This window comes from Corythoichthys intestinalis, chromosome 2, assembly GCF_030265065.1.
Source record: "Corythoichthys intestinalis isolate RoL2023-P3 chromosome 2, ASM3026506v1, whole genome shotgun sequence".
Lineage (NCBI taxonomy): Eukaryota > Metazoa > Chordata > Actinopteri > Syngnathiformes > Syngnathidae > Corythoichthys > Corythoichthys intestinalis.
Window position 1 is genome coordinate 47,298,038 of NC_080396.1, and position 23,173 is coordinate 47,321,210.

General features: G+C 39.0%; 2 protein-coding genes across 3 annotated transcripts; one reads left to right on the plus strand and one right to left on the minus strand.

Moving 5' to 3' along the window:
* Window positions 1-349: 349 nt before the first annotated feature.
* On the plus strand, window positions 350-3,920 carry pomca (proopiomelanocortin a). Its single transcript, XM_057830351.1, has 3 exons — window positions 350-686; window positions 3,195-3,309; window positions 3,395-3,920. Exons 2-3 carry the CDS (start codon window positions 3,196-3,198, stop codon window positions 3,845-3,847), a joined length of 567 nt encoding a protein of 188 aa, XP_057686334.1. The 5' UTR covers window positions 350-686; window position 3,195; the 3' UTR covers window positions 3,848-3,920.
* On the minus strand, window positions 2,611-17,442 carry LOC130912332 (IQ calmodulin-binding motif-containing protein 1-like). Of its 2 annotated transcripts, XM_057830348.1 has the most exons (14): window positions 17,094-17,441; window positions 16,156-16,324; window positions 15,935-16,052; window positions 15,785-15,860; window positions 15,551-15,650; window positions 13,045-13,211; window positions 10,898-10,992; window positions 10,705-10,823; window positions 6,873-6,939; window positions 6,713-6,788; window positions 6,200-6,360; window positions 5,979-6,116; window positions 4,560-4,716; window positions 2,632-4,359 (listed from the first exon to the last, which is right to left on the minus strand). In XM_057830348.1, the coding sequence occupies exons 1-14, from the start codon at window positions 17,194-17,196 to the stop codon at window positions 4,154-4,156; spliced, it is 1,752 nt and encodes a 583-aa protein (XP_057686331.1). In that variant the 5' UTR covers window positions 17,197-17,441; the 3' UTR covers window positions 2,632-4,153. The 2 variants fall into 2 exon arrangements, with proteins under 2 accessions (XP_057686333.1, XP_057686331.1); XM_057830350.1 differs by lacking the exon at window positions 4,560-4,716 and having other exon boundaries at window positions 2,611-4,359; window positions 17,094-17,442.
* Between the last annotated feature and the right edge of the window lie 5,731 nt (window positions 17,443-23,173).

The window sequence follows — 23,173 nt, forward strand, 5'->3', positions numbered from 1 at the left end:
GCATCCTCAACCACTCTGTCTTTTTGTAGTCAGAATTATTCAAATTATGTTAAGGAGTAGGAGTAAAAGTAGAAATATAGGGGGGAAACTAAATAATTCTGTATTTGATTTGGTGGAGTGACGGTGTGGAAGTTTTGGAGCACTTCCTATAGAAACGTTAACATGAACATTTCATTTTGAAAAGGAAATTTTAAACTCTCAGTGGCAAACTGTTGTACCATCTTGTGTGGTGTGAACACTACAGAGGCATGAAAAATCTTATTAACCGATGCTGAGCCTGCAGACAAAAGGACACCTGGGCATCAGGTTTGCAGGCCTGTCACCGTACACCTCGGTTTGCTGGTTAAAATCCCAATGACGACATGCCGGCCTGGTGTTAATCTTTAGAACCCGATGTTTGACATTTAGCACACAACAGTGGATGGGCTTTTTCACGGAATGTGTGAGTTCCATGAAGTGACATCAATAAGTGATGCTTTTAGTCACACGGTCAATTAATCAGAAAATATTCGTCAAAGAAAGGCTGACAATAAAACGTTTTCCCGACTATGAAGTACCGGTGATGACATCATTTGTTTTTGTGGGTGTGTGTACGTGCCCTTGACTGACAATATAAAAAGTGGGTTGATCCAGGAGGACAGAAGAACCCAGCAATCATCAGAGAACAAATCAAAGACTGACGAAAGGTAATACTTACTTTTTCCTTCCTTCTTTCAGTAGTCATACGTGTTAAATTATCTTTCAAAATAGATAATGTATAACCTTCAATCCTTTTTCTATACTTTATTTTTATAGTTATTTACATCTTTTCAAGCGAGACACAATAGACAAACCTCACCGATGGACTATTACACTGAGTTGTACTTTATAGCTACAGAAGTGAATGAGTGAGTCTACTTGAGATTTTAGATGCAAGCCATCATTGGGCCATTTTTGGTTTAATTTGCGAACACGATAATTTCAATTCAGCTGACTTCACAATCAAAAGGAATTTGGCAGATTGCAACCAATTTTTCAAAAAGAGGCTGTTTAAATGCAACTTCTAGTTAAAATCTACTGTTTATCTTAAGTATGATATTATGACGTGCTAGTCTGCCTCCTTGCAATAGACATTACAAAATCCTTTCACGGACAGTGGTCAATACAGTGGACATCTATTCGATTGTTATTGTTAGTTTATAACATTAGCTTATTCTCATTCACTGCCAGCCAAGTCACAGAGTATGTGTTGAGGTAGTTCGTATAAGGGGGAATTGATATTGAAAACACCTGTTGACGGCAATAGAAATTCAATCCATTTTAACTGGGAGAGGCTGGAAGCGATCATTCCATCGCTACCAACCCTCCCAATTACAATGGATTTGCTGTCTCTATATTGCAATCAATGACAGCCAAAGAGTTGAGCTATGTGCGGTCACTAGACATTTATAAAACAAAATTCCCAGAGCAAATTACAAAACTTATGTGAATTCATGTCTGGTTTCTTTTTTCCAGTTGATTACAACCTGTTCTATTTTTTTGAAGTTTTATTTTTGAAATTACTTATATCCATACATTGATCTGCCAAGCGGCTTATGCTCACAAGGGTCACAAGGAGTGCTGGAGCCTATCCCAGTTAACTATGAGCAGTAGGCAGGGTACACCCTGAATCGGTTGGCAGCCAATCACATGGCAAACGGAGACGAACAACCAATCACGCGCACACCCATATCGAGGGACAATTTGGAGTTAATTACTTTTATTTGAATTAGAATTACATATATTCATTAGTCATTGCTCTTCTTAAAAAAAACAAAAAACAAACAAACATTTACTTATTTCAATTTACATTCCCCCCCCCCCCCCCCCCAAAATGGATCATCCTGTTAATTCGCTCATTTTGTATAAAATTTTTTAATTGCCCATTGCAAAATACATCCATGCAATACTAATACTACAATTAGATGTTAAATCGGGGCCACAAAATATTAACCTGTGGGACTATATGAATGTAACAAACACATTTAACAAAAAAAACAATTCATGCATGAAAGTGTTTATTTTTTTAACCCTTAATGACCTGCAACATGAAACAATTATCAGAGAATCCAAAAATTTGAAAAATAAGGTCCTAATGAAATGGTTTTTTCAAATTTGCAAAAAGAAATGTCAAAATGAGTATGTGTAATAAGCGCTCTAATATCTATAACCCTAGCTAAATCCTGTTTTTTGTTTCTCATGGAACCTGCAGATGCATGTGTTGACTTGCAGCCATCTTTTTTTTTTCAAAAAGAAATGCCAAAAGTCTGAATTACTCTCAAAATCATGAAATTTTAGGTGTATCAAATATGATACATTTGGCAATAAAGGGTTAAAAAAAAACCTCATTCGCTACACAAAACCATTTTTTTCCCCTAGGGAGTGCATTTCCCTTGCTTTCAATAGGGAAAAATGATTTGCGATACAAGTTAAGATAGAGTTACTCATGTGAACTCGCGTATCTCAAAAGAATCTATCGAGAAAGGTATAGATCTAAGTATTGAAATGCCAACAATGCAGGGTACCAAAGCACTACTTTTGTCTGGAATAAACCAAGATGCAACAATAGTTTCACAGAACAGGAAAAAAAAGGGTTGGTGAGTAGTAGTAGTAGTATAGGCCTGTCTATCATTTTACCAAACGTCTTTATTACTTCTTACTACTTTTACTTTTTCCCATTGGAAACTAATACTTGTGCATTTTACTTTTTTTTCTTCGCAAAGGGAGCTTTTTTTTTTTTAACCTCAGGGGAAAACAGGTAGTCACCCGCAATTGAGATCTTGTTTTAACCCTTAAAGTGACCGATATTTAAACAGGAGCAGTGAGGCCCACACACACACACACACACACACACACACACACAGACGGGTAGTACTACAATACTCAAGTTGTACATTATTTATCCTCTGCAAAGAGCAAAAAATATACTGTTGAGGACTTGTGATGTTTCCTGTTTCTATAGGTAGATTTGTATTCTATGCCCCCAGGTGGGCATAAAATGTCCATTGAATTGATGGGAAATTTGCAGCAAAAACAGCCTGTGTATGCCAGAAAAATTTGGGATTTCCATTTATTTCAATAGGAAAAAAAATTGAGAGCACTGTTTTGTTTTTTTTAAATCATATTTTTAATCATTTTTGTTAATACAGAGATTTATGTGTGGGCCCAATTGACAGGATGTGTCGAGCATGGCTGTTGGTGACCGCGGTGCTTGTTGGCATAGCCAGAGGAGCAGTCAGTCAGTGTTGGGAACATGTGGCCTGTCAGGAGTTGGACTCAACGAGCATGATGGTAAAACACAAGTGTCGCCTTCCCTTGTAAGTCATGCTGCCACAGTGCAACCAAACTCATTGGTGACTTGGTCCCTTCACATCAGGAGTGTCTGCAGCTCTGTCACGCTGACCTCAGTGACCCCAACAGTGCTCCACTCCAGCCTCCCCTTGTGCCCGATTCTGACCCCTCACCCCCCGCCAAGCGCTCCTACTCCATGGAGCATTTTCGCTGGGGGAAGCCCGTAGGCCGAAAACGCCGTCCCATTAAAGTGTACACATCCAATGGTGCAGCAGAGGAGTCGAGTGAAGTCTTCCCAGGGGAGATGAAGCGTGATTTAACCAACGAGCTGCCGGCTGGTGCGGACGAAGATTTGGTGATGGCGGAGGATGGTGTTCAGAAGAAAGACGGCTACAAGATGAAGCACTTTCGCTGGAGCAGCCCGCCCGCCAGTAAACGCTACGGCGGCTTCATGAAGAGTTGGGACGAGACCAAGCAGAAACCCCTGGTCACACTCCTCAAGAACGTCATCAACAAAGATGGACAGACACGCAAGTAGTGACGTGATTTTGACAAGTGTCTGAACCACCACTGAGTGTAAATATTGAAGACATGAAATCATAAAATTTCTTGCAAACAAAATGTTCATGGCCTGCTTATTTTACTGGGAATTTGTTACAAAACATTTTTTTTATTCCTATAAACAAAAACACTTTCACACATAAGTGAAATACTCCCAACACATGTAAAAATACCTCACACGTAACCAAAATTCTCTCACACATACTTTACGTGAACAATGTCATCTGACAAAATACATACATACAGTACATACATAACAACTGTCATAGTATAATATGGCAGTTTACCAGCAGCTGTCCACAACCTCAAGGTCCGTCTCCTCCTTTGGTCTGAGTCCTACACTAGTCTCCCCTAAAGTCCGCCACCACGGCAGCCTGTTGGCCTGTAGCCTGGCGTTGTGGGCGTCACGGGCCCGAGTGGCAACAGTCCCAGATGGGCACAGGAAGGACTTGATATCTGTCGCTGAGACTGCTGAGAGGGGCGGGGCATCTTGGGAGGAAGACAGAAAAAAAAATAATCATGTGACATGCCTGCCATTCATTTTCCAATATCGCTTATTCAGTTAAAGCGTATATTGCCACAGACAAAAACATCTGTCCAATATTTTTAAAGGCTAAACGCAATTTCAAGCCTTTATTGTGTTGTTTGTCGTCACAACAGCACATTCAATTCAAGAGATGAAAATCAACCTTTGAGTAGATCCAGCTGAGTGTGAGTGTGAGCCAACAGAGATGCCACTTTATGCTCCTCCATCTTCTGTCGTACTGCCTGTCGCAGAAGCGCTTGCAACCGCCATTGTACGTCGACATGGAGTTGTTCACACTGCTGCTGACTCACCCCACTTGACTACACACAACACGCGTGCACTTATTAGCATTCAGCAGTAATACTGAAGTTTTTGTTTGCACGTAGGATTGTTCTGGTATCACTATTTACTGCAATATTTGGACTAAAATATATGTTTTACCTCGACTTTGAAATTGCAGCTTGTAGTTCAGTGCGGCTTACGTACAGTGGGGAGAACAAGTATTTGATACACAGTCAATGGGAAAACCCATTGGCAGTGTATCAAATACTTGTTCTCCCCACTGTATATAGGGATTTTTACAGCTCGATGACTTGTATGTCTTTAGGAGGATTGTCAAAAGGAGCTGGTGGAGTATATTGTGTTATTTTATTGAAAAATAGATAAGATATATGCATGTATACATGTACAAATCATTGTTTTATTTTATATATATATATCTCATTTATATCATAATTATTATATTTGCTGTGCTTAAAAAACATTTCCAAAAATATACATATACGTAAATAGGCTCCGCCTCTACTTCGCAGATTTTCGCGTGGGGGTCCCCATTAACCCTGATAAACGAGGGATCACTATACTACAATGTTGTTACTGGATAAAATACATTATTGCAAAAATATCTATACAAACATAGAAGTTTGAGTAATTTTGATTTTACACTTAATGGTAATGATAATGGAGGATATATTTGCAATTTCCTTGTCAACTCATTGGCCATTGAAGGCGCTAGATAACCAATTCATTTGAAGTGGGAAGGTTGCCAGCGAATGAACATTCGTTGCCTCCTACTTCAAATGGACTGGGTTTCTACAAGGGATGAAACTACTTTAAAAGTTTTAATTTAGTTTAGAAAATCCACATGATTGGATTAGAGGAACAGGATGGACATTTAAATGTGGGGTTTTATTTATGAAGTATCGAATTTGGTATTGGCTATCGAGTAATACCTAACACAGGCTCAAATTTGGATTAAAGAAAGGACTGGATACCCATATCTGGGTTTGAACCTTTAAGATTAAATGTGGTTTGAAATACCAGATTTTGGATCAGATCTTGGTTTAATCCAACCACCAGGATTAATCCTAGTGGATTTTTTGATTATGGATATCGAGTAAACTATAGGTGTGAAGATCCCTGCGGCCTATAGTCCACATCAGCTTACGTATGAATAAAAACTGTTTTCTTGTCGAATTTGGTGAGTCCGGCTTATAGTCCAAAAATTACAGTAGTGCTTTTTCTGACTACTTCTTATTTTTACTCCCTATGAGTAAAATTAATTCAAGGTAAACAGACTTACAGGATGCAGACTGATGTATTCGTCCACCTGTCTCTTCAACAGTGACCTCCGGCTGTCCGTCAAACCCTTCTGGCCAATCCAACAAAGTTCAGAGGCCAAAACCTTGGCTGTACGACGTTTTTCGAGAAAGCGACGGACCTAAAAGATGATCATGTCAGTCAGAATTCAGCTCGCATTGTCTTTGTTCAAACGAAGCTCAATTGTAGTTAATGTATGCGTACAGCTTTCTGAAGCTTCCTGGCAGCATGCTGCTGAGCATGTTCAATTCTCAGCCCAGGTCGCAGCGAGTCAACGCGTCGTCTGGCTAGAAATCCTCTCCAAGCGCTCTGGATCACCACGGCTGCACGGACCTCACATTCTTGCAAGTATGGCAGCACCTGGTCTGTATGTGGAGATAGAATACATGTGACTCAAGTCAGACAAGACTTGACCGCATTTACATTTGGAAAAACTGCATTTCGGAGCCAGTGGAGCCATTTGTTTGTTTTTGAATAAAATTCTATTATTATTATTTTATTATTTCTGGATGATGAGCACAAATGTGGCAACCCATCAGTTCACATCACATAATATGAGTTTTGATGTAATTCGTTAATTCTGAACATAGCAACATTTGTGAAAGCCCATTATGTTGTTTATTTTTACTTCCTCTCTCCAAACAGGTCTTATTTTCTGACCTCCACCTCTTGTGTGTGGGGGGGTGTATGTGTGCATGTGTGATTATGTTAGCTTACCAGCAGGCAGAAGCTGCAGCAGTTCTCTCTGTTTCTGGTGGAACTTTCTCCTAGCTTGTTGACGTTGTAAACAGACCTGCATTTACAAACACACGCACACATACAAACACAGTCACCTCGGGTGATGCAGATGTATGCTAAGTGACGGCTATCTTTTAACCTGAAAATTCAACTCCTCTTGCCACCGCTGTGCATTCTCCCTCTGTTGCTGTTGCCTTCTGCGAGCCCTGACACACACACAAACAGACAAACAAACGTTTATTAATTCGTCAGGATGATTGTATTAATCAAAAATTTTCAGCGGCTTCTGTGGTCCGAAGTCTTACACAAACAACAGGACTGCGAACAGAGAGGAGGTACTTCACAAAAGCAAATTAAGTCAGGCAGTAACCTATGGACTGATTTGGTCGCTATATTTAGTGACTGCACATGATTTGCATTCATAATATATGTTGCAAAATAAGTAATTTTCTAATGCTGAAAACTTCGGATCCAAGGTACAGTATGTGCTTTTAAGCCATCAGCATTTTGCCATGGTTTTCCTGTCTCACCAGTACAATTCTACATGGGTGAATAAGACCTGACACCAACTAAAATTTCTCAACATTTTAAAAACGCAATTTAAGGAGGATCATTTTTACTTACTTTACATTATTTTTCAAGTGGAATCTGTAATTTTCACGTTAGAGCGATGCCTTGGGATACGTGTATAAATTGTTCCATGACTAGGCTTATATAAAATGTATATTTATTAAGGGTGTAACAGTACATGTAACCCTTACTTTTCGAGGCTGTGAGTCGATCGGGTTACAGTTTCTTTGTGTAGATTATATTTACTCCGTCTTTTCTACTATAATGAGGACCAACACGGTAGAACAGTATAACCCAGAAACGTCAACGGCGCGACAACGTGGCCGCCGCGACAACGTAGTGATACACGGGCATTAAAGTCAGTCAGCCAATGCACACCAGTCACAGTGCGGCCGCGTGTTAGACGCATCCCAGAAGTGGCTCAACACGACGCACTCGAAAAGAACGGCAGAGTTTATTATTTGACGCGAGACGCGACCCTCCTAGGTCAATACTACTACCGGTAGCTAGGATCGGGCAGACCGGAAGTCACTCGTGTAAAAAAACGGTGGATCCGGTCGATTTTCAAACTAATATGCAATCGTAACCCACTTCTTGAGTCCATCAGATCTCTTGAGTGGTCGGGGCACAGGTGACTTGTCTTTGTTGATTTACTGCGGTCTTCTCTGCTATAATAATAACCAACACAGCCCCATGTTCAATACAAAACCCTCCTACCACAACAAAACAAGTAGGAACTAATATTCACATAGGAACTAAAGTTATACAACATAAAATATACAATATAAATGAATACTACATCACATTTGTAAAATATAAATACAAAATAAAATAAATAATAGCCCATTTAAATAAAGTGAAATGAGCTAAAACACGTGTAGTTAAATAAAAAGAATAATACACAGATCCTGCTTACACAATTAAATTTATTAATTTCTGTGTGGCGCTTTAACTTGACAAAATCCAACAATAAAGCTTTTAAAAACCGTTCATAAGAAAAAAAAAAGATTCATTGAGGCATTTCATTTGTGAAATACATGTTAAAATCTTTGTCATTGGGATTGCTTTTCTCTTTAGCACAGGACTTCTTTTTTCTTCTTTCTTTCAGAACGAAAGCTGACCAATACGCGGGGTCTGAAAGGCAAATTGTTGTTGGATTATCTTTAAATACCCGTTACTTTTTGAGCACAATTCTAGCTTTGTATAGGCTAATGTTCCTATTGTTGAAATGTGTGTACTAAACAACTAGCTCATTTATATTTTGCATTTTGTTTTCTTACTGTACCGAAAATGAACCGAACCGTGACCTCAAAACCGAGGTACGTACCAAACCAAGATTTTTGTGTACCGTTACACCCCTACATACAAGTCACCGGGCTGTAAAAATCCCTATATAAGCCGCACTGAACTACAAGCTGCAATTTCAAAGGCGAGGTAAAACATGTATTTTAGTCCAAATATTGCAGTAAATAGTGATATCAGAACATGTTTTTTTTGCTCCTGATCCGATCCCGATGGTTTTAGTTTGAGTATCTGCCGATCCCGATATTTCCCGATCCGATTGCTTCTTTTTGCTCCCGATTCAATTCCAATCATTCCCGATAATTTTTCCCGATCATATACATTTTGGCAATCCATTAAGAAAAAAATGAATAAAACTCGGACGAATATATACATTCAACATACAGTACATAAGTACTGTATTTGTTTATTATGACAATAAATCCTCAAGATGGCATTTACATTATTAACATTCTTGCTGTGAGAGGGATCCATGGATAGAAAGACTTGTAATTCTTAAAGGCCAGATGTGACTTTGTATATTGTGACTAAATATTGCCATCTGGTGGATTTTTATGAGCTTTCAGTAAATGATAATTTAGGCATTTAACTTCTGCCCAAATGCATGATGGGAAGTGCACCCATGACTGTGCGTAGTGCTACCAATTGATATATCTTCTCTGCGTTAGGCACTAACTTAAGGTGTTAAGACAAAGATCAATTGCTACCTTACATACCCACATTGCTTCCCATGATATTGCTAACCATAGGGAGACATTGTAATGCTTTAGCCAATTAAAAAAGGCTCCACCGGCTACCAGAATTCACCCTACTAAATGTAAGCTACCTTTTATCTCTCTATATTGATAAAACGGTATCATCACAGATTGAGCGCGACAAAGCGAGGGTGGGTCGTGCAGCGCATGCATTAATTGCGTTAAATATTTAAGAAAATTACCACCGCTATCGGGATAAATTTAATAACCCTACCTTAAGCCAAAACTAAAGATTCTGGATGAGTCTAACATATTATGTTCATAACAGTTAAATACAATTAGAAAACGATTTAATTATCAAATATACAGGTATATATATTATAAAAAGGCATTTCCGATATTTTTTGCCGGTTCAGATTCTTTGAAAATGATGTGATCGGACCCGATCGATCGGCATCTCTAATATATATACATACAGATGTACCTCGACATACGATCGCTTCGAAAAATTTGACTCGCCATTTGTTTCTACATCCGACGAAATGCTCGAACTACAACGATTCATGACAGCGTCACAATTTCATTGTTTTCCCGAAAAAGAAGGATGCACGGTGGACTTTCTTATGAGAGAAATCAACATGAGTTCCAAGAATGTTAAAGCAGGTAGTGAAAAAAGAAAAAAGTGAGGCTTACCATTTAAACGAAGATGGAAATGATAGAAAAATATGAGCGTGATGTGCCCGTCCGTGAACTGCTTGACAATACGGCCGTAGATCTCAACGGTCCTTCTCGGACCGCCGTTCGCCAGTCTTTATAAGTTAAGGTGACAGTTTTTATGATTGCAACATCGCCAAAAAATTCGCCAGCTTCGTCAGGTTTTTAATCATTTATTTAGGAACTTGTGCAAAACAACACGCCTACAGTCTGCTGCAGCTGAACAAAGTGTAAGTAAAATATCCTCTCTCACTCTGGCACGTAAGCCACGCGGTGCGTTTAGGTACACCACGCAAAACACATTATTACAGGTATTATTAGTATTATTATTACTATTATCAACTATTAATCCAATTTTTATTAATCCCCCCATTGAAATAAATACATTACAATTAATTAATTCTAGTCCCTTCGACAATATTTTTTAAACATGACAAATGCACTCAACAATAGTGTAATGTATGAAGAGACACACAGTAATAACTGCAAAACAACCTCAAAGACGAAAAAAGTGCTTCAAAGTTTGTTTGGTATTAGGTTAAAAAAACACAAATACCAGAAATAAGGATGAAGCTCAATTTTTTCTGAATTATATTCCTGCTAATTCTGAAAAATCTGAAATTGAATGTCCTTTCTTCCCCCCCAAAAATTCTATATTGCCTAGGCTCTACCTTGGATCATGTGACGCACCTGAAGCGATGCTGCAGCATTAGAACAACCCCTCGGAGACTTTTCACTCTACGTCTGGTCAGATACGATTTCCAGGCCGCCTGAATCACACAAGCTGCTTTCACACGGTCGACAGAGGGCTACATGAGGACAAGAGTCTGTCACTAAAGACAGCTAGCAAATGGGTTGGGAAGACTGGGTGATGATGACTTACAGTGCTTTCCCAAGACTGAATGAGTGAGATCAGCTGATCTACTTCCTGGTCAAAGCCACGTCCCCGCCAGTCTTTGTCCAATAGGCTGTCTAAACCTGTAAAGACAAACAGACATGTTTTTAATTCTTGCACCAAATTAATCCCATTTGACCTCACAGTTGAAACCGGTCTGCACTCTGCATGCAGAGTGACAAAAATTAGAGCATCTTTCTACCGTGTCCAGGCAATTTATGCAAAAGCCATTTTAGGTCCTCTCAACAGTCACATGTAAAAATGGGCTAATACCAGCTGAATCATGAATGGTGCAAGACTAATTAGGAAGGAATAAGAAAGAATGGCAACATGAACTAATATGTTTTGTTTTGCCATTCCTTCCCTAACATTCATATTTTGCTGCGTCTCTGTTTATATTCGGTGCACTAATAGTGAAAAAGAAAATTAAACTGTCACAATGTTACTACACATACAAATTGTATTATAATTAGCATGTCATTTTTTATAAATGCATTTTGACACAATGTGAGTTGTGAAAAAAAAAGATACATTGATAATCTTTAAACTAGAGGTCGACTGATATGGGTTTTTGAAATGCCGATATTAAATAAAAAATTCCAGCCGATTGCCAATATCTTAAGCCGATTTTGTAAGCCGATACTTGAGCCTTTTTTTTTAAGCATGTAGATTATAAAGGCAATTTTAAAAACACTGTTTCACCATCTTCAGATTTGCAATGATGACCTGAGACTTAAAGGATTACCAGTAATTCAGTCTAGTGCTACCAAAACAACGAACGCAGCACTTTATGATTATAAAGACTCAGCAAGAACAGTACATTATTATTATTTTTAAATAATTAAATCCACGTCACAACGAGATGTAAACAATTGAGAGTGTGAATTAAAGAGGATGGTTGGCATTCTAAAGTGAATGCTACAAGTGACATTTAGTGTATGGATCACTCAGTAAACACCTTAAAAGGCTAAATAAAGCAACATTGCATATTCTGTCATGCAAGATTAAAAAAAAAAAATCTTACAATATTTACAAAACAGGCAAGCCTGAAGCTTCCTGTAGCAGCAAACCTTCAAGCTGTTGCAGGGTCCTTCTGGGGTCCAACCGTCAGCCAGCAACAGCCACAGTTGCCTGATCAAAATCCTTTTTTTAATTGGCTTTTTTTTTTTTTTTTGTTAATCGGCTGATGGCCGACGTTGGAAAAAAGCCATGTATATCGGTCGACCTCTATTTTAAATTGCATGTCGTGATTTTCATCCAGAAATATTTTTATTTTTTAATTTGCGTTACTGCCCCAAATGCAGCGTAAACCTATTATTTTCAATTTGTCAGTGTTTATTATTATTATTTGCATAATTCACACAAACACATAAAAACTGTATATGGATTTACAAGTATTTCCTATAACTGAAGTCCTCAGACTATTCCTTGGCATAAGCACACTTGAAAAGACACTGAAATTTGACATTTGGACGCTTATGAGCATTTTTTTAATTGGACGGCTGATAAATTAATTAAGGAGGAAAACTCTCACGACACATCAATCTGGATAAATATATTAATTGGTTCAGCACAGTCAAATAAAAAATGATCAACACACAAAACATCTATCAACAGTGGCAACTATTAGATAAGTTTTGACTTTTTTTTTTAAAAAAAGAAGCTTTTTATTCAAATATCTGAAATGTTTCAGTAACAAAAACGACATTTCATTTTGTTATTGCTCTAGGTGAAACGTAACTCCCGTAATTGTGTGAAATGTATACTCGTACATAATCGATCAAAGGCACTTGAATTGAATTGTCTCAGACTGTAGTAGCGGCAAATATCCTATCGTTCTCCAAAGAATCGAGAACATGTTGTCATTGATGATTCCCCCCCAAAAAATTTCAGCATGCCGCACATCTGAAAAGTGTTTTATAAAAATGCTAAAAGCTGTTTAAAGCTAAACGAACCTTTGTAGTTTGTATTTGAACAAAATTTTGATATTAATACAGATTCTTTTTACGGTACTTGAAAGGTTACAGGCCTACACAGCTACCAATAATAATTACATATATGATTATTGAAAATAACCAGTGAGATATCCCCATCCATCATCTGTTGTGATTCACTGACCAACATTGTCACCTGACCTTTGAAGTTGGAAAAAAAGGGCTGGAGTGGCAGTTGTTTGGCCATATGGAGGACCAGTCTGACAGATGCTCCGCCCACTGCTGCATCGGAGGTCACAGCTAATTGGCCAACAGCCTCATTGAGAAGCAGCGAGATGGCGTCATCGCTCAAACTGGTGAGGAAGTCACTGAACACACGAGCAGGAAGTGTTTTAGTTGTACGTAGTAGTACTCACTGCTGCTGACTCTTAAACTGAAACTGTACTGTATGTATAATACATTTTTAAAACAAAGTATTGGCCAGGTGTGTCAGAAGGTCACAAGCAATTTCTTTTCACATAAAATACACTTGCTTAAAAATCTATGATAAAGCAAAGGCATAAAGGATAAATTGTGATGAAGCGAAGGTTCACTGTATACAATGTATTCATGACCCAAAAATGCAAGAAGCTAATTTATGGATAAAAACACAGCATTATTCCCGTACTTGAATTAAGAGACATTTTGAGCAGTATGACTTGCGTGATTTTTTTTTCTTTCACTTTTTATATTTTGGTGCTTCAGTATGCAGTGTTTAATGCTCATTTTTTATGTGTCAGTGTTACAATAAACTTCAGCTGGAGGTGACAAATGGCTTGAAGCGAGCACTCTTGGCCTTTTATTGGGGAACTGCGAGCGAGTGGTGTGTTCTTTCACTTTAAGTGATGTCATAAAATAGTCTACGGTTGTTTGCCAGAGTGATTACAGGCGCTAAAGATTCCTCTCAAACTGTCTTTTAATACTGTATGTTTGAAGTTTGAAATCATTTAAAGTTTGAGTGAAGGAGTAAACCTTTTTAAAAGTGTTTCTTTTTATGTAAGCCATCAGTGCAAAACCCATCATTTGACTTTAATTGCATAAATTCAAACGCAGAGATTTTCTTAAGGGACTAACTCCAATCAAGTACATATTGGATAAATTGTTACATTGATTGGCACTTCAATTGAGTTAGCTTGCTATTTCACGCTGTTGACGAAAGTGTGGCATCAATTTAAAAATGGGTATGTACAGAATAACTGACTAATGTGACTAGACAGCTTTTTAGCAACAGCCTACCAACAAATGATGTCTTGTTTACACCAGGAGGGATGGACTAATTAAAACATTATGTGCAGGTAATCCTAAACTTTCTATAGACCCCAATCACCAACATCACACAATCACGTGATCGCTGTATTGTGCCGCCATATTGTCCGTCATTGTGTGTCGTATTGTCAATGATCATAGTTTGTAAAGGTGGATTCACGGTCCCGTCCCGTGCGGCAGAGCTCGTCCTGAGACCACAAAATTTCCAATCATACTCCAGTTTATGTCACGATGAGGAGTCGGGTACCCAAAATCGGCACCGACCCGAATATAAACCGACATTTGGTCAGCTGAGCGTCACCGTTGTCACGATTGTAAAATTAAACTTGATCGACAACGGGCCAGAGTGTGCCGAAAAATAGCTGCCCCGCGTGAAATGTTCCTCCTGCCGGGAGCGCTTATTTATAACGCTTTATTGACGTGAAAACATCAAATGTTTTCATGGACGCATTACAGTAATGGATTTACAACTGTAAGACCACTTTTAAATAATTAAATTACACAAAATATTAGTAATGTATTTTAGTAACAAATCGTGGACTGGGCCACATAACCATCTTTGAACAGAGATGTATTAGTCTACAGGTTTTCACGACCATATCCCAATGACAATCACACAGGTATGACATTTATTAGTTCAAGCAGAGTAAAATAATACATATTCACGGTACAAGAAAGTCGTTTCCGTGTAGGTGCTCCCGTCAGGGCGGCTATTTTTCGGCACAACACCTGTTGTTGCGCTCACCTTCTTGCTGCGCGTCCGTGGCGACGAGCTTCGTAGTCTCCGTCTGATGATGTCTGCGATCGTGTTGGCATCATATTGATGTTTTCGCCGCTGTCTAACGGCTGTCGACACAAACGCATCATGGACCGAGATAAACAAACCGTGCTGCTTTCGATATTTGCCCTTTTAAAAATGGGCACACAGCAACTACTAAAATGACCGTTTATCTTCTCTGTTACTCCAACCAACCGCCACACATCCCTTCACCATTTTGATTAATCAATATTAACGATTGTCAGGAAGGTTTTTGGGTTCGTTTACTAGGCGGTGATTCCTTAGATAAGCAGAAAAACACGCAGTAATAGGAGGAATGTACGTAGCGGTAATATTTAAACACGATGAGCTGACGGACAACATGGCGGCACCAGTCAGGGGGGCGAAGTTGTGACATCACGTGATTGGGGTCTATTGCAGAGGATTGAGGCATGAAGTTCACATCAATTACAACTGGTACATCGATCATTTCTACATTGTCAATGCATTATGAGTTTTTGCAAAAAACACAGCCTTGCAATTTCGAGTCAATTGTGTGCTAAATGGTTACATATGATTTATCTACTGTATATCACAGGTCTGCGATACAGGGGCCACTATATATTGTAAGTGTATGTGTGTTACCTGCTAGCTGTACATGAATCAGTCCACATCTGGACACAAATTAGTGCCATGGCGTCGTCGTCAGTGCCCTGAATAAGTTCGTAGTGTGAAGAGCTGAGAACTGAAATTGTAAAAATTGTATTAACTTAACTTTATAGCAGTTCTCACTTCTAAATTATCTTTTTTTAGTACTGTTATAAATGAACGGATAAGAAGGGTAATATGGTGGTTGCCAATAATGAGCAGAGCACCCACCTTGCGTGGTAAGCTGAACATGAGCTTGCAGAAGCAGGCTGACTGAGTCCATCACCTTCTTGAAAAGAGGCATGCACTGACACCACAAAAACCAGTTAGAGGTTTTGACATCCCAGCACGCGTAAGAAAAATTTCCATTCCCCTCCTTACCTCTGTTCGTAGAGCAAGATGACTGGCTAATGAAAGAAGCCCATCAATGACTGATGGGAGGAACAGCATATGAAAGGTCTCCGAGAGTTCACCAACCACCGCCCCCACACAACAGGTACTTAAGCAACAAAAAACAAAGGTTAACTACAAAAAAAAATTGTATATCATACTCAAGTAAGTCAAATGTCGAGAAAGTTTATGGTCTGTTTTTCAGTACATGCCTTGTGAGCGAGCCAAGCTTAACGACGCCACTCCAGTTGCTTTGAAGTCTTTGAGGGCCCAAAGTGAGAAGGGTGACACAGTGGCTGAGGATGCCATGCTGATACAAAAGGGACTTGACTCTGGTTAACATAACACCGTCCTTCTGGGCTGCTGCCATGTTCAGAAACTCTGGATTTGTTTACAAAATAGATTTCATTGACTTTTCTTAAGAAATAAAATACAAAATCTGAATTGATTGTAAATGAAGGTCAAAATTAATGGCGGGTCATACTTCTCTGTCTACATGTATAGAAGACTGAATGTGCATTTTTTTTTTTTTTTTTTTAATACAGAGCATAAAATTGGGAAGCATGTCAAAGACAGCAAAATTCAGTTATGTTATTATAGTTCTGCAGGGTGATACAAACAAAACATTAAAGCAAATTGTCGTTGGCATTAAAGCACATTTAGCTGATAACAATACTCCCTTCCCTCCACAGTCGCTGCTACACTACGCCATTAATCAACGTTCATAACTGAATTTTCCCAGAAAAAGTTAAAGGGGAGTGCCATCCGATATGTTTTCACCTACACTGATTTAATTGTTATTATTAGTAATTGTATTATTTGTGCAAGTTATTTGCCAAATGTACTTTCAAACTTTTTTTTTGTATTCAAGCAGTTTTATTAAAAAAAAAAAAATTTTTTTTTAAATCAATTATTAGTATTTTTGTTTAAGTAAAGATAATGGTTGATAGCAGATTTTTCACATTCCTACTTAGTGACTAGCAGTCATGGATTTTCCACATATGTACTTTTACAAGAGTAATAACTTAGTGGACAACGATGTATTTTTACTCTGGTCATAATAGTACTAAATATTGTTCTAATTTGAGTTAAATTTCGGGATGCCTTACGCAAGCAAATTCAATGAATCATAAAAAGAAAGATCTCTCACGCTTAATATTATCTTTCAGCAGGTTGATTTTGTCAACAGGTCTTAGACTTATGTCCTCCATTCGTTGCTTCAGATGCATTACAGCCTTCTCATAATGATCCATGGTCGCTCACACTGGTACTGTGTTAAGATACCGTTTGTTTGAACAATTCCTCCTTACAATAAGTTAGTTGAAGACCCCAAAATAAGCACCGTTTTAACACTCAACGGGCGACCACAAATGCTAAATTATTCGAAAGTAAACGTAATGTAAAAGGTGCGTCTGAGTTATTTCTACCGTTAGCTTATCAGCTAAACTACAAACATACATTGACGTCATCATCATGCAACTATATGTCGCCTTCCACGGCGCTGCACGATGACGTAATATTATTTTTCTTTTCTCTAAAAATTAGGGTTTAACTGAATGAATCACAAATTCAGAAAATATTATTATGATTGTTGTTGTTATTATTATTACAGTATAATTGTTATCATAAATATTATTCTGAATTTTGACAATAATCCAACTGTTAAATTTTATATAATTTACTTTTTATCAGTTTTTTTTTTATTTAAAAAAAAAAATAAAGGGAAAGGTCTTGCGTGCACCTCCAAACACCTCCTTGCTAATATTAATATCAGTTTTAATACTGCATGCTCTTGACATGGAGGCGAAATAAAACACAGCATGTGCTTTCCAGTAAAATTGACAAGACATTACAGTTTATTGAAATGCTAATAAACTAAAAATGTCCATATACTAGTATGCTCTTTGTTTTTCCCCACTAGACAGACAGTTCAGCGTACTGTTAGAATGACTGTCTTGTCATGATGTTTTTTTTTTTCTATTGCCACCTTTATTCCTGAAAAAGTTTTGTCTGAGAACAACTTCAAGCTACGATTGTGAGGCAAAACTACACAAGCCGAAAACTCCAAGTGTGTCTCTTGTTGTTCAACCTACATAATAGTGAAAAGGCAGTAGTGGAAAAATATCACTAGTCACTAGTGAAGACAGTTGTTTTAATCATGTGCCTTTGTTGTTATCATGTGCCTTTGTTGTTTTACTGTTGCCCGCAATGTATTAGTGAGGCTCAAGCATTCATCTGACGACTAGGATAAAGAGGGCAGACTGGTAAAATTGCTGTCTTCCCAAGTGACGTTTTTTCCTCTATTACCTACCACTACTATGTTATCAGAACGACAAAATGGCTTGATGGGCGCGGGTGGCCCGGGGGACCACCCTGGGTCCCGGGGGGGGGGGACGGTGGCTCCTTTGCTGGGCGGCGGGAGGAGGGGTGGGCTGCGCATGGCACCCCCACCCCCCCGCCCGCCCTCCCTCCCCGGGCTGGCTGGGTGGGGGCTGTGGCCCTGGGTTGGCGCCCGCGCGGTTTCTCCGCCCGTCTGCGTGGCTGTCGCGCGCCCGGTGGGGCTTGCGTGCTGCTGGATGTGGTAGGGCATGCTCGGGTTGGGGGTTCCGGTGCCGGGATTGGCGATGCGGCGGCGTAGGGTTGGTCGCCAACGGGCTTACACTCATAAGAGATTCACACGATTACTGGGTTCTAGATCACAGAACTGATTTGTGTACACTCTACCCCTTTCAATCACTTAGTTTATAGTCTTATAGACACCCTCACCCCCATTCTCCTCTTTCACTGGCCAATTGGCCCCCACATGGTGTAAACCGGAAATACATCTCGCTGACGATAGCACCAGCATATTAGTAACTAGTTTAGATGTTCAATGTATTTCTTGTTGCTGTTTGTGTATGTGTTTCTTTTCTTTCTTCTCTTGTATTTCTTTTCTTCTGTCCCCCCATAATCCCTTCCTGTTCGCTGCTTTGTCATAATAAAAAGGTATTTTGAATGATCACAATGGGAGTATGTCAGACTCTCCATGTGAAACATTAAAACTGTTCAGATCCGGGCACTTAGACTTCCATTCCTTGTGTCAACCAGCTGAACAGGACAGGTTTAAAAAAAAAAAAAAAAAAAGAACGACAAAATGGCACTGTTTGCCTCACTGCAACGTTGTTCTACTATGTAGTTAGCCATACATGTGCACTTTTTGTCTCACTAGTAAGACAATTCTAGAGTCCCTCTGGTGACAGGGTAGGAAAAAAAATTCTTAGGTAATCTCTACCCACAGTATGTTGGGTACATCTCAATAATCTTTGTATACAGAAAACAATTATGTGGGTACAGACTACCTATGAAAAATTATTTGTACAATTAAGCACACTTACTAGTATGCCCTAGTTAGTCACCCCAGGAATATATGATTCTGCAATCGCGAAATTTGTTGCAAATTCCAACGTATTCCATGGAAGTCAAAAGAGTCGACAGCTTGATTGAACACAGGGCGAGGTGCAGAAATAACATTTTACCTGCTCTTTTCAACATGGACAATAGATTTCGTCATTAAATCAACATTAGGTAACTTTTCTGTTTTGGTTGATTTTAGCGACGCAGGTGGACAAAAGCGAGAGTGTTTTCCTTAAGGAAGACTGCGTTTCTCATGAGAACCAGCGCATGAGCGCACAGTGTCTTAAAATCCTCATCTACCGGCCGCCTTCAGATAAACGACATTTCTGTTCCAGTGGCTGTGTGAAGGATGAATAGTAATGAGGTAATGAATCCAGCTGTGGCTAAACAATGGCATATGATGATGTTGAAAATAGAAACGTTTGATTTCGTACCGTATTCCCCCACCGGCCTTCGACCCCCCACACCCGAACACGTCAGCGCTGACGGCTGACGCTGTGGGGAGGTTCACGCCAGCAAGTGAAAACCGGGCCAATGTTTATTCTTGATTCATCCTGGTAGCCTCTCTTTTTCTTTTTTTGTGTCCTCGGACAAAACTTTCTGTCTCTTCTGTTGCTCTGTCAGCATTTGCATCGACTTAACGAATAGGAAAAGGGGGAAGTGACGTATGCCGTAAAGCAGTCAGCACATTTGTAGTTTTTTGCTGTGGCAAGGTTCCTGCCACCCTCCTCAAAGTTCATTAGTGCTGATGAGAGCGATACAGACCCCTCAAGATATAAAATACCGTATTGGCCCAAATATGCGACGGCCCTGATTATAAGACGACCCCCTCTTTTTTAAGACTCAAGTTTGAAAAAAGACTTTTTGAACACCAAATTAATTTTTATACGGGAAATAATTACAGTACATCTGAAACAAATGATTATAACAATATATTTGAGAGAAAAAGCATGTTATTTTGCCTCATTCAAATCTTATTATCTGAACATTTAAATATGTGAACTAAAGTGCAATCACATTTGAAAATGAATGGCTTCTGGTTTTTGAAATGTAAATAAACCAATCTATTGTGATAAAACAACAAAATTGCAATAACTGCATTAACCATCAAAGTGAGGTCTAACTGTAACTGTAGTCTTGAAACAAATCTGAATAAGGAAAACCACTGCAATAAAATAATGCAAACAGGTAAACTTGAGAGTAGCTGAGATCTGTCATGACAGAACATAACTCAAGTTCAGCATTCGCCTAATTGATATCTGGCGCCATCTAGCGTAGTGAATGGGTTTAATGTCTAGACCCCGAATATAAGACGACTCCCACTTTTTCAGTCTTATTTCAATGCAAAAAACACCGTCTTACATTGGGCCAATACGGTAGGTGTCATTCAGCTCGTTGTCAGTCGACATACCCTCACAAATGTTATGAAAATATTTTATGACGGTTGAAAAGTTACATAGTGTTGCTTTAAATAGCACCCGCTACACTAGGAAAAGAAACCACATTTCATTGCATGACTAAAAGGTTTACTTTTCTAGCAGTAAGCAGTACTGTTCATGGAACAAGTAGATCATTTATATTTATTTTAATTTATTTCATTGTTTCATTTAATGCAATTTTCTACATTTTATGTTATTTTTCGTCCCCCATGCTGCAGGCCTGTTTTTACAATATCCACACAGGTCATTTGGTTATCTTGCACTTTGTTTAAATCATATCACCTCTGCCTCCAACCCAATGTTTTAATGAAATATTTTGCACTTTAAAAATATCCGTAAATTTTCAACACAACTTATCCTTGTCGGGGTCACAGGGTGCTGGAGCCTATCCCAGGTACCCTCAATCGAATAGCAGACGTCACCCTAAACTGGTCACCAATAACTTGTTGGGTGCACACAGAGAAAGACAACCATTCGCAACCACACTACCAACACTCAGTTGTCAAAATTGATCCCACACCGACTGCGTGTGATTCACTTAATAAATAATGCAAATAAATCTGCCTAAGAGGGACATAGAAAATATTTATGGTTATTAATTTATAACCACAATGTTTCTCATTGTATTGCAAATAATTTCATAACGCGATTTTTTTTACATCGTTATTGCATTAATTTTCTTTTTAACTGGTGATTTTAGGCTGTTTTATTGGCTGTGGAAAAACAACATTCAAGCCAAGAATTGCCTCGTCAGAATAAGGACTGTTCCCTGGTTTTAGCCGCTGAATCCTGGCGCAGGAAACTAGTACAACAGCTTTTGTAGTAGTAGCCATGTTTTCCCCTGTAAAATGTTCCATTGTTGTATTGAGTCGGTCTTACTTAGGAGTGGGAACCTCTTGGTACCTTACGATACGATTTGCGATACAAAGCTCATGATAACGATGATCTGATGATATGGCGATACAACGATTATCGATACATTGGTCAGGAAATCATTCTAGGATATTTTACAAACAACTAATAAACAGAAAAACAAGCTTCAGCTGTGACTTAGAATGAGTTTAGCACTAGTAGACGTCCAATCCATTCAAACCGGGAGGGTGGCAGCGAATGAACATTCGTTCATTCACTGCCATCCCTCCCACTTCAAATGGATTGAACGTCTATGGCTGTCAGTGGCAGCCAGTTCCAGGCAATGAGGTAATATTGGGCCATTTAAGGTCATTTACTTGTTGACTTTCAGTTACTTCCTGTTGATTTTGGGGTATTTTATGGGTCACTTCCTGTTTATTTTGAGTTACAGAACAGGAAGTGACCTGAGAATCACAGTGACTCAAACTCAACAGGAAATGACCTGTAAATGTCCTAAAATGAACAGCAAGTGACCTGTAAATGCCCTGAAAATCAGACAGAATGACTGTGAATGCTCTGGTTTCGAATGAACGAACGTTCCCAGTCTAAATGGATTGGGCGTCGAGCACCGTCAATCCAGCCTTAGAGTTAGTTAACTGAGAAACCATAGGTGGAAGATTTTGGTAGCAACTTGTTGGTTCCTTTTTTAAAAAAAAAATTTAGACATTGACACCTTTTTAAAACGATTTCTCAATTCTTGGCAGGCACATATCGATAACCTTTTGGGATACAAAGTATCACGATATATCACCATTTCGATATTTTGTCACACCCCGAATACTAGTAGTTGTCAAGAAGTGCCTTTTTTGCCTCGCTGCTAACATGTGGTTGATGACAAGAGTGCTACATTGCCCCTTTATGATATTTGTACTCAGTAAGAAACTCAGTCAGTATACAACAACTACATTGTCTTATTTGTAATATTTTTTTCCTTATAGTAGTATAACTAAAGCATATTACCTCCATCATTGGCTGCCACTGAGTGCATCCAGTCCACTTTGACTGGGGGGGCGGCAGTGAATTACAATGTTTCAGTGCCATTGACAGCAATAGACGTCCGTCCAGTGGCTGCGAGTGATCGCTGCCATCCCTCCCACCCGAAATGAATTGGATGTCTATTGCTGTCAATGGTAGCCAATGAGTTTTCGACTGCAGTTTTGTCCGGTGATTTTTATTTTTTTTTATTGGTAACATGAAGTTCCTCTATTAATGCACCTTAAAGAGTAATGATAGCAGCGCTACAGTGGAAAATGTCACTAGAGTCGCTACTACCCTTAATTTGTTTTAAAAGTGAGCTTAAGAATTAGTGCTATAACATACGTAGCCAATTCAGTGTCTTCAAATAGCGAATAAATGCTCTGACGATTTTGCCATACGTCGAAACGTCCACGGCATTTTATGTGTGTATGCGCGCGCACGTCCAGCAGCTGGTGCAGCCCTCGTGCACGACTCCTCGTTGTACGCATGCGCACTGAGGCCACTCGCC